General features: G+C 31.8%; 1 protein-coding gene across 3 annotated transcripts in view; it reads right to left on the bottom strand.

The window, feature by feature from the left end:
• Positions 1–5,273: 5,273 nt before the first annotated feature.
• The window catches only part of LOC150109325 (uncharacterized), an 86,434-nt gene continuing 78,836 nt past the window's right edge, over positions 5,274–12,871 (bottom strand). For all 3 annotated transcript variants that reach the window (XM_090407422.1, XM_090407425.1, XM_090407434.1), the window contains 2 exons: positions 12,674–12,732; positions 5,274–6,501 (listed from right to left, as the gene is read on the bottom strand). In XM_090407422.1, the coding sequence (XP_090263548.1) occupies positions 6,396–6,501; positions 12,674–12,732 (165 nt within the window). In that variant the 3' untranslated portion in view covers positions 5,274–6,395. The remainder of the gene's footprint in view (positions 6,502–12,673; positions 12,733–12,871) is intronic.

The following is a 12,871-nucleotide window of genomic DNA, read 5'->3' as shown; positions in this document are numbered from 1 at the left end:
AAACTCTTATTGGAAATTGTAACCGTTTGAATGCAAATTGGATAGTCTGAAGGAATGAAGACTTCTCTGATACCAAGACCTGTAAATATCACAGCTTCTATCATATTCGGTTTCAACAATTTTACTTGAAGCCTGGTTCCATTGTGAAGAATTGGGGAGGCGAAGATTTTGGAGCAAAATCATATAATAGGAATACTTGTTTTCGATTTAATTTCATGACCAGGCAATCCAGGTGGATTAAGCCAATTTAAAATTTCCATAGGAAAATGAACTACATCATCTACATCCACAGTATCTACTGATTTGTATTAACTATGTGCTCAGTTTCCTGCAGCTTTTTTCCAATTCCTTCAGAGCTGTTGAATAAACTGCTGCTGTAACAGTTTCAACTTTTCTGAGATACTTGGTAAGAATTACACCATTCATATCCCACAACAACATTCCGTTGACTTTTGGGTTCGGAACTTCTTTGGCCATGGAAAACGTGTCACCACTCCACTGACTTGTTTGGTCTCTGGGTTATAGTGGTGAAGCCATGTTTCATCAAGTCACAATACGAGCCAAAAAATTTGCACCTGATTTCTCAAAATGACCCCCAAATCCCCTGAGGTGACAGAACATGTTCTCTCTTTTGGTCGGCACACAAACATTTGGGGACCCACTTCACTGAAGGCTTCTGCATGTCCAGATGTTGGTGGATGACCCCAATTCGTTTCCTGAATATCCTTAGTCGTTGGAATGTCGTCATATACGTGATGAGAATAATAAACTTTGCCATAGAAAAAAAATTATATTTATTCATATTTATATAACATTCTGTATATGTGATCAGGATAATAAACTTTGCCATTGTCAAAAAATATATTAAAAGAAATATTATTCACAAAATTGAAACACAGCCAAAACAAGATATCATTTAAATAATTTGATTGGTGATAAAGCTCAAGTCTATTAGGTAACATCGTAAAATATGGATTGTTCCAAGCAATGTCGTTTTTGTATATCATGCGTTGTTAACTAGTTAATGTTTAATTCTTGTAAATAATTGGATAGCTTCTTTGAAGTTGCACCAAATGCACAGATAACAATTGGGATGACTTTGGCCTGTTGAATATTAATATCTCAAAATTTTTCATTAGTGACTATTAAAACTGTTTTTCGTGATTTCATATCAGTAGCCAGAAACAAACAAACATACTTTTGCAAATTCACTAAATCACCGATTCTAAAATCATTAGATTAGGATCTAAGAGTGTGGGAAGGAGTAGAATCCTTTTTTGTAAGTCTATTCTGGCCATGTTTAAGTTCATTTTTCGCCTTTTTGATTTTCTGCAGATCACTATCACAATAAGGATCTGATCTTTTGTTCCTGTATTATTATTTTTTTTTTAAATTGCTCTTTTGTTCAATGGGATAAATCTGATAAGTAGATGGTATATAAAGTTCAGCTTATGAACAGCTTAAGCGTGGTATACAGGCATATTGGACGATTGTTACTTGGGTCCGCACTATTATCTTTCATATCATCTGAAGATAAACGTACGCCCAGATATCCAGTCTTCAACTAAGTCTGACTGCAAAGAAATGATTCAATTGTTCTGAAATTCGGCCAAGTCGTTAGATGCTTGAAAACCCAAATTCATGTAATCTCTCTTTACCTGGTGCAACATTTTGCATTTATTTTTGTTTCATTTCTGATTCTATTTCGTTAATCCATGGGGCATTTTTATTATGTTCAACAGGATTGTCTCAGCCTGATTTCCAAAATTGAAGTGTTTCTTCCTTTTCCGGAGAACGATTGCATTTGTATTTCCCTGTAGAGATTGAAAAAAGTGATGTTGGTCCAATCGAAATTGAATATTTTGTACATATTGGTTGATTCTCGCTTCATATCTTAATTTCCTGTGCAGTGGCAATAATTCTTTGCTTAAGCTCTTCAGTAACTTCAGCAATTGTTTTGTTGGTCAAATTATCATCAAATTCCTGATATATACCCTCAAAGGGTGCACTACATAAAAAAAGTATATATTCTAATTATATATATGGTCAAATGTATATTTATGTTTGTTTTTCATGCTATTATTTTTCAGCTATCTTTAACACCTTAGTTACTAAGATCAGCTCAAGGCTTGTTGACTTTTCCTTCCAACTAGCTTTCCCATAGTGCAGATTGCTTCATCTTTCTTGGTTACAAACTGCAAGATCTGATGTTTCCTTTAAATATTTAGTCAGCATTTACATCTAAAGAGAGGCTGTTTTAACCTAGATTTATATATAGGGCTTTTAATGTTGGTAGTTTTATAGTCATTGATCGAATTTATATGTATCAATATGGCCAACTTCATTTCATACTGCATTTCCTGTCAAAACATTCTGAGGTGTTTCATCAGCTTGATGATCACAAAGTTGAATTTTGGAGTTAGATACAGCTATCTCCTGCTAATTTATTATGTAACTTACAACTCAAGTTCCGTAAATATTGTGTTACGGAAAATATAATTATTTTGATCAATAAGCCTTTGTTCTATTATTGCAGATTCTGGGAATTTTTGTTTCTAAATCGTGTGTACACGTTCTAAAACTCCATTTTTCTGGTGTTGGTCTGTAAAAAACATAACTTCCTTGTTTTTTTCTACAGTCCATTATTTTACATTTCATTTCTTCAATTATTATTATTAGGGGAAAGCAGTTCTCCTCCTCCTGGAAACTCAGGAAAATAGACTGCAGAACACACACTATTTCATCCATGCTATACAGCCTGAATAAGAAAAGAGGGAAGATAAAATTCACCACTCCATTAGGGACATCCACAAAACATCCATATTCACAATGGGATTATGAACCCACAGCCTGATGGTTGGAAAACATATGTTAATCCATTCTGACAACAGGCTGGCAAGATAAACTTCCAGAGTGATCCTTGCATGAATTTTTTCATTTATTTTTATTTTTTTTAAAGGAAAGAACAGTACATTTTTTTAAAATTTATTTTATGACAAAATAAGGTTAGAGTTTTGTGAGGAAGGCACAAACTAATTATATACTCTTATGCTATAGTACAAACTACTGGTTACACACACAAAATGATAAAGTCATTTAAGGAAAAAGAAGATAATTTATTATGTGCATAAAATGCTTAAGTTTTTATCATACTTTGGAATGAAAACTAATTACAGAATAGGCAGGAAAAGGGTATTTATATAATATTGAAAAAATCTTGCACTGCTGTATGTGATGGTGATTTTGAGGCAAAACGAATTTCCCATGAAATAAGGAGTGAGCACAACTCTTCAATTTCTTACTCGACGGAAAGCCCATATACTGTATTTCTCTTTATTTTAATTACATCTTTAACTTCAGGGATTCTCATCATCATCAATTTCCTGACATGTACCCTCAAGGGGTGTACAGGATATGATAGTACTACATGAAAAATTTACATCATTACAAACTTCCTATCTACAATTTTCCTCCAAATCAGTCTGTTACTTGTCAAGACTCCAACAACATTATCAGATCTTATATTTCTATCTTCTAAGGCATTTTGTACCGTATCAATCCATCTATATCTTGGTCTTCCTCTGGGTCGTTTTCCTGCCAACCTGGCAGAGTACACTTGTTTATTCTATTTAAGTGACCATACCACCTGAGATTAGGCTCTGCTAACGCATTCCTGGATGCTGCAATGTCAAGTTCTTTCCTAATATCCTCATTTTTAATATGATATTGCTATTCATGCCATCTGTTCATGCCTCTAATCTTTCTCAGGACTCTCATATCTGTAGTCTCTGGTCAAGTGTTTTACTTTTGACCCAGCTCTCAGATCCATAAGTTAAAATTGGTTTGAACACTGTCTTGTATACAGCTAATTTAGTGTTCTGACTAATTTCTCTCTTATTTCATATAAATTTATCCAGTTGACTTCCTACCATACCAGCTTTGTTGATTCTGTTGTCTACTTCCATATTTAATTTACCATCTTCACTAAAAATCGTGTCTAAGTGGCTGAAATGTTTTACTTGTTCCACAGTTCCCCATTCACAATGCAGTTGACATTTTCAACAATTCCAACTATTTTCATTGTCTTTGTCTTTTTATTGCTGACCTTCATACCATATCTATTACAACAGTTATTCAATTTAGTCAGGGAATCTTGCAAACTTGTAGTGGATTTATTTAGAAGTATAACATCATCCGCATAAAGCAAAGAGCTGACATTAACATCTCCAATTCTGATATCATGTTTAATACCACTTTTCTTCATAATGTGATCCATATAGATAACGAATAACAGAGGGGATAATGTACATCCTTGTCTCACACCAGATTTAACATTAAACCATCTTCCCGTACTTCCTTCAATTCTAACTGCTGACTTACAACTCAAATAAAGACTAAGTGTTGCTTGATATAATGCCCCATTAACACCATTCTGGAGTAAGTAAATATATCTACTATACAGGAGAATGAATCCTAGCAGAACATATAATTTCACATCACAAGCATTTCACTTGAGATGCTATGTTCTATCATCAATAGTGTTTGCATTAATTTCAACAAATATAGCAAAAAAACATTAATGGCCTGATTTCTTTCTCAATCCTGAGTAATGTTCACTATTAAATCCAATAATGATAACTATTGCACTTCAGCTTCAAGTTAGCATTGCTATGGGGCTGAAAAACTTTTTAGTCATTGGTTAAAATAAGTGAGTTTGCTATGGTGACAGTCTGTATTAATTGCAGACAGTTAGTATAAAAGGATCGATAGAAAAATAGCTCATGATAAGATAAGATAAGACAGGTGGTTGCTCCATTTTTCATTACAATTTGTATGGTTCACATTAAGGAAAGTGATTAAGCCTAAGATCAAAACAGAGAATGTTTAAGTCATTCTCTCTCTGTATAAATGGTGTCATCATCTTAAATAAATGAATCTTTTAACAGGTATCCAAGATTCATTCATTAACCACAACAAATATCTAATGCAACAAATTTGGAAGGAAAATCAACAACAACAATAAAAAGACACCAAACCATGCAAGTAAGCAATAAAAGATAAAAGTACCACTCAACAATTAACCAACAGAATAAATAACACAGTTTGGCTATTTAAGCACAAAATTTTAACAAAGAGAAATTATATAGAAAACAATATAATTAACATGATTGGGGACAAGTTTGTAGATCATAAAAGAGAATTTATGCCAAACAAAGCAAAATATGTAAAAAAATTAATTCAAATGTTTTTATTCATTCACTATAATGAACCTCTCATTCAATAACTGATTCAATTTTTATTCTTTGTTCATAATATTATGTTACAATAGGAATAACAACATGTTATTCAGAGTCTAATTTTCAGCTCCTGTCATATCTGAAAATTCAGATCCCAACAGGACAATATACCAACTGATTTATCTATAAATCACAATATTTATATCCATTAAATGAATTCATAAAAAAAATGTTGCCTTATTCTTTTATAGCAGATTTCTAAATATGAACAACTTTAAGTATGAATTTAAATTTGTAGTTTCACTTTGATATATATAAATAATCCATATTAGCAAAAATGAAGTTCAACTTTGCTTTTTTGAATTTATTTTTGGTTATATCCTCTAGCTAAAGATCAAATATAAATAGTTCATTTTCACAATTTTATGAAGTAATACATTTTTATATAATTCATGAAATAAGCAAGTGTCTTTACAGATAAGAAATAGCGCAAAACGTTTTTTGTTTTTTTTTAGATAAACATGTCATCTGCAGTTACGTACCAGGAAATTAAATATTTCTTGATGGGTTGTCAGAAGTTCTTATATCCTTTAGTGTTCAGTAACAACAATATTTGAATTAAATTGTCTTTATATACAAATCAAATTTTAAACTACAAAAATATACAATGGAATAATTAAACCACAACTGGTTTCTATATGAAGATAATTTAAACATGATTGGTTGGTGGATTAAAGGGACTTGAGCAGAGTATACCTTAGTAACTGATATAGGTCAACAACTATTATTATTATTATTATTATTGACTTTTTTTGTGATGTCAAATGAAAACAGTAGATACTGTATCCATTTGACAAATGGATAAACAGATATTGAAAAAGTACCTTTAATTAAGGATCATAACAAGAGCAAACATAATTAACATTTCCTATGTTACAAATGTATCAAGATGATTTTTATATTAGTTTTAATCAGAATGAGTGAAATCCAGAAAGCTGTTCCTTTTTTCATGGAAGCTAAAATTTTTCAAGAAAACTTAAGGATGAAAAATCCGGTGCCATATAAATACTCCTTACGGAGATGAAAGTCAGTTTTCGGTGATGCTCTACAACAAGAACATTAAACACTTTGGTAGATGTTATGATCATATATTGAATGTCAGACTGGCAATGTTTTTGAAGCTGTTTTTGTAATGACTGTTGTGAAAACTTTAGTGAAAAACCTTAAGCCTGTCTGACCTCCTGGAATGTAACTTACAATGAACCTGAAAGTAAACAGAATATAAATATCAATTAGGAAAACTGATCACATCTATCCTAAATAAGTTAAATTTGGCAACATATTCATGTTAAATATTTTGTAATGAGGACACTCCCTGTTGAGGTCACAACTATATTCATCGAAGGGAAAAAATTGCACGATTTTTAACTATCAGGAAAAAATCATAATTTATATTTAGTTATTTGTAAAGTTAAAGTAACTTGATTATTGTATAACAAATGGAAGTCTAATAGTAAAATATCTGTAGACTATGAAAAAACTACTTTAAAAAATCATGTTAAGATTAAATAAACAGTGAAAGAAGTGGTTAAAAAAAGAGAGGGATATGTGTATTGATCATCTATTTTTTGAATCATGTGAAGCCCTATGCCACTATCCTGATCTTAAGCAGACAGACAGTATGCCTACTTCTAAGTTTTGGAAAGTGATTACTGTTAACTGTTTATAATTAATTAAGTATTGATCTATTTCAATGTTTCTGAACTCTAATGTTTCCTCTTACTAGAAAGGTTGTGAAGAACATTAGTTTGATATTACATTATATGACTCGTTCTTGTGTTCAGAATTTAATTTTACCACTTTTTCTGTCTTCTCCCTGAAAGAAGCTGAATATTGAGTAAAATATATAGCAGTAATAAATTATATTTAGTTTTCTCTTACATGTGTGAAGCTATTATTCAAAAAATATAGTAAGTCTAACATGCATGTTTCTATTAAACAACTAGTAACTCAGCAAAGAAATTCCTTTGTGTTACATTTGAATTCTTTCACTTACTCATTGTCACGTGTAAACTTTCACATTTCAAACTGGCTCTGAAGATGGCAGTTTGAAATCCAGAAAAATATAAGCCAGTTAATAAACATCTTTTTATAATTTCATTTTGTTTGGTGTTGTAATCCCATTCAAATAAGTTATGGGCATGCTAACATGTTTTTCTTTTTACTTTATTATTATTATAAAAAAAAGTATGGTAAAACAAAACAGAAATAAGCTGATTACCAATATTGGTAATTTGCTCATTTCATACCCAGTGATTGAATATGCAAAATTTGAACCAATGCTAGTGACATTAAAACTTGGAAAGAAGAGAAAAAAAAAAATTAGACCCCCCCCATATACATATATATATATATATTTTTTATACCAATTCTAAAAATGTAATCTAAATGTTTTCCTAGTTGCTGCTGCATCACATGGAATCAACAATGTCTGCCAATGTTTTGGAGCCAACCTGAATTCAAAAAAAAAAAAAAAAAAAAAATCCCTCAGTAGCATAGATAAATGCGTACAGACCTAAGTCTTATTTTATTATGATTTTGAATATTTTTACTCTCAACATTTATTTATAATGACAGAAGAAACTGTTTAACTCCTTCCCCTATAGAAGTGACTGAAAATAGACAAGGAGTGTTAGAAAAGGCATGTGAAAATGATCAGGTATTAGTATTATTTGTTAATAATACAATAATAAATGGTCACATATCACTAATAAAAAGTATGCCTTTCTTTCATTACTATGCCTTTAGACTTCACTACGCCTATAGACCAGTGGCATAGCAGGGGGGGGGGGGTCCACCCCAGGTGGCACTTTTTTTGGGTTTCACATGAGACACAATTATATCTGTCGACGATTCTTTTATTTATGTTAAATTAGTAATTTTTATTACTTAATTAATAATTAGTTTTTAACAACTATACTTACAACTAAAATAAAATATAACAAAACTGTTACATATCCCTATCATACTATAATTCAAGTTCTTAAAAATAAAACGCATGGTAAGGCGACTGCTTTATTGGCTATTGCTTATACCATGGCAGCTGCATCTCAGCAGCAGGCACTGCACAGTCAGTACACATTTGCGAAAATGTATTGTTTTTTCCCTTCTTCTAATTTTGCATATAACTAAGGCCATCGACAGGGTTTTAGGGTAATAATAATATTTCTGCAGTTCCCTATCATATTAGTTTTTGCTTAAACCTTTTGATGTGTGCATAAAAATTAACATGCATGATTCTTTTTACCCTAATAAATGCTAAAATGCCTGATTCATCATTAGTTTTTTTAATCTGTTACACATTTATATCATTTGGGTCATTATTGAAACTGTTGTCTATAATCCAAAGAATTGTATTCTTTATTTATGGTTAGTCTAGAGCAGGGGTGGGCAACCCTTGGCATGCGTGCCAAACATGGCACAGCAACGAATTTTTTCCGGCACGCAACCCAGGGCTCACCTTAAAAAATAATGAAATAAATAAATACATTTCAAACATCTTCGCTGATTTGTATATTTTAACTTAATATAATACAATTTTATTAAGTACAGTGATACCAAATAAAAATGTAATAAAGAAGCAAATCCTACCAATTGTTTTAGTAATAATAAGTAATAAGAAACAAAGATCCTATTTCCAAGCCATCTATCTCCGCAATATACTGATGTACAAGTTTCGTCCAGTTCAGTTGTTGCATCATTCATCAGGCAGCCAGACATTGCTTGATTCCTTTACCATCATTTAATATATCTTCTCGTGTTTCGTAAGTATGTATCTGTTTTCTAAAGTGTGTATATATATGTGGATTTGGATTTATTAAATTGCAAGTCATTAAAATATGGATTAGAAGTATTTATTGGCAATTAATATGTTTAACTTATTAGATATAAAAGCAAATTTCCTTTACATTGCCATAAACATACCGTATTTACTCACACTTTTTCCCCACAAAATTAAAGCTGAAAATTGTGGTGCGAGATATATGTGAATTTTCAGAAACTAAAGTTTTCAGTTTTTTCGGAAAATCACTGCATATATCTCACACCACGATTGCTATTGCTACTATTTCCTGTCTAGAGAGCAGTTTCTTTGTGTGCATCCTACCCAAATAGCACCATCTTCTTTCCAATTATTTCAAGCAAAAATTACCAGTAATTTATAAGACTTGAGATGCTTAATGAACAATCCTTCATGAATGACTAATGAACAGATAGCTATGGTACTAGGCCAGTAAAGATAGAGCAGCTATGAAGATGTGCATATGATTGGTGCGGTATTAACAAAAGAAAGACAATTTAAAGAATACTAGACTGAAAAATTTGGCTTAGTAAGAAATCTTATAAAGCATTATGCATTTTATGTTCTGAATCAGTTGTTTGTAAGACTTCTTCTGTAAAGAGACATTTTGAAACTGTTCATAAGAAATTAATAAAAGTAAGCAAGAACAAAGTGAATGAATTTCTCGTGAACTGAGTTAGACAAAAAAACGGTCCGATATGTCATCATCATCAAATTCCTGACATGTACCCTCAATGATGAAATTTATTTCAGGTAGGCCTAATTCCAACTTAATTGCTGCTAGTTTTGAGGTTTCAAAAGTTACTACCCAACATGGAAAACCACTCAGTGATGGGGAGTATATTAAAGAAGCATGGCTGGAATGTGCTCCTTTCCTTTTTGACAATCTTTCAGAAAAGGTAAAAATTATTCAGTGCATTAAAGAATTGTCTGTGATTAGAAAAACAATTAAGGATAGAATACTTAAGTTGGAAAGGAATACAGTAGAACAATTAACAAAAGATTTGGCTTCATGCAAGTTCTTTTCTATTTGTGTTGATGAGAGCACAGACATTACATCATCAGCTATGCTGGCAATCTTTGCTCGATTTTGTAGGGATGACGAAGTATGCGAAGAGAGGATTAACTTTGTAACACACTACCTGAGTGTATGAGTGGGGTTGAAATATGTAAAGCAGTTATGAACGAATTATCTATTCAACAAATTGATATTTCAAAAGTGGTATCCATCACAACAGATGGTGTGTCCAGCATGATTGGTAAAGAAGCAGGATTTGCAAATCTGTTTGCAAAATTGTTGGTCATCCACTGATGGGTTTTCATTGCATCCTACATGAGGAGAATTAATGTGCAAACACTGGCCTAAAGGAACTTCAATAAGTGATGCAAACAGTAACCAAGATTGTTAATTTGTACATTTAAGATTGTACATTTCTGCATGTGCTTTGAATAAAAGACAATTTCAGAATCTATTGAATGAGGTGGATTCGGTGTACAGAGGACAACAATGTTCGTTGGCTTAGTCGAGGTCTTGTTCAGAAACGATTTGTTGAATGCCTGGGTGAGATCTCTTTTTGACTAATCAACAAATGTGTTATAAAGAAATGTATGATATCGTGTGGGTGTGCAAACTGATGTTTTTTGCAAATTTTTGCGATCATTTACATGAATTGAACCTCAAACTATAGGACACGAAAACATCTTCAAATAAACTTGTAGATATTATTCTTGTGGATAAACATGGATGATTTTGAAATGCAGTTGATTGATTTTCAAAGCAGCTCAATTTGGAGGCAGAAATCTGTTGACCTCAGAGTTGACTTAGAAAATATTGAAAAGGAGCGATTAGAGACAGGAGTAACAGAGAGAAGTGCAGAAAAAGAGGTACTAAGAAATTGAAATGCTATTCCCAAAACTTTTGTATGTTTAAAAACCCTTGTAACAGCATTATTATTCATTTTTGCATCTACATATTCTTATGAATCATTGTTCTCAGTGATGAACTTTGTTAAGTCTCATAACAGGAGTAGCCTTACATATGAAACTAGTAGCATATGCATATCTCTACAGGTTATAAAATATAAACCTGATATAAATTATCTGTCATTAGTGACGTAGCAGCAGCAGCGGTCTCATTGATGCTAAATAAATAAAATGTCCACTATTTTTCTTTCTCTAGTTTTGATTTGATGTTTTCTGCTAGAAATGGTAAAGATTAATTTCTATTTAATATATTATGTAGGTAAAATAACAATTTATTTTGTATTTTTATGTACTTTTTATGTATTACTCATAAGGGATTAACAAGTAATAAAATTATATCTTTAATTTTATTTTCTTTTATTGTGCTCTAGTCAAGTAAAATGATTATGAGATTGTGTACTGTAATATATTGGAAAAACTTATGTCTGATTGTTCTTTATAAAAAAAAAATTCAGAATTATTGTTTACTCTTGCTGATGTTAAAAATTGTGTGGCTTTATATGGCAGCTAGAATTACACTTAAATGCAAATAAAAAATATTCATGCTATCAACAGGGTAGGACTATTAAGTAAAAATTCGGTCACTAATTTTTACATTCATTCAATCTTACATGACTTACAATAATCACTCTTACAATATTCTTTGATTTTACCATTCTAGTGTGATTTTTGATTATTTGAAAAAGGTCTTCCCAATACGTAAAAGACACCAAATAATAATATGTTTCGGAAAATTTTGGTTGGCACGTGAGAAAATTTTGCATCAAAGATTTGGTGATTTTGGCATGCACACTTAAAAAAGTTGCCCATCCCTGATCTAGAGTCTAGATTTAAACAACTCTATCATACTGCTGCTCATTTGGAGTTTACAGCGATCAGGTAACTATGACAAAAACACCCACCAGTCTGACCAGTGGTGATGGTGACTAAGCCCCAGATTGTCAGAAATGCCATGTCTTGACTTTTTTGTAGTAATTTTGGTGTGTATTGAGAAGGGTGGAAAAAGCTCTAGCTATGCCACTGCTATAGAGTGATAAACTCATTAATATAAAAATATATATAAGCAGTTGACACAGTTGATTCAACATTTTTAATTACAGAGGGTAAAAAGTGGTGATAGCATTAAAAAGCTAAGAAATAGAACAGATCTACAAGTGAATACATGACTATGATATATTAGCCAATTTAGATTGACTAGTGGTATTTGTATGGCAAGCACAAAATTTTTCAAGTTTTCTCTCTCTCTCTCTCTGTGTGTGTGTGTGTGTGTGTGTGTGTGTGTGTGTGTGTTAAAAGCAGCAATTCTACTTGCCAAACATACAGCACAACAATAAAATATATAGCAGTTAATACCTTGAGTGGGACATCAATAAGCAATGAAAATAAATCACCTAATGGTTAATGAATAGTATGGGATTTGAACCCCCCTGCTTACTAATGACAGTCATATGACTGACCTAAAAAAAAAAAGGGGGGGGGAATCAGTTTCCAGTGGATTTCAGTAACTACACATTATTTCAGTAATAAAAACTAATCTCTCTCTCTCTCTCTCTCTCTCTCACACACACACACACACACACATTTTTTTACTTACCATATAAGAGCTAATACTTGACACAAAGCACACACCGAAGTTAAAAAAGTACTTTTCAGCTAGAGGAAAGAAAAACACTGATTAAACTGCACAGCAATCTGTCAAAGAAGAAAATCAACAAATAAAATGCAATTATGAATAAACAAGTGGGTTAAACTGCTTGGTTTAATTCTTTGGTACAATTTATTGTTTCTATTC

This window comes from Typopeltis vanoorti, chromosome 2, assembly GCF_054136105.1.
Source record: "Typopeltis vanoorti isolate ZY-2024b chromosome 2, IOZ_Tvanoo_1.0, whole genome shotgun sequence".
NCBI lineage: Eukaryota > Metazoa > Arthropoda > Arachnida > Uropygi > Thelyphonidae > Typopeltis > Typopeltis vanoorti.
This window is presented reverse-complemented; position numbering and strand designations above follow the sequence as displayed.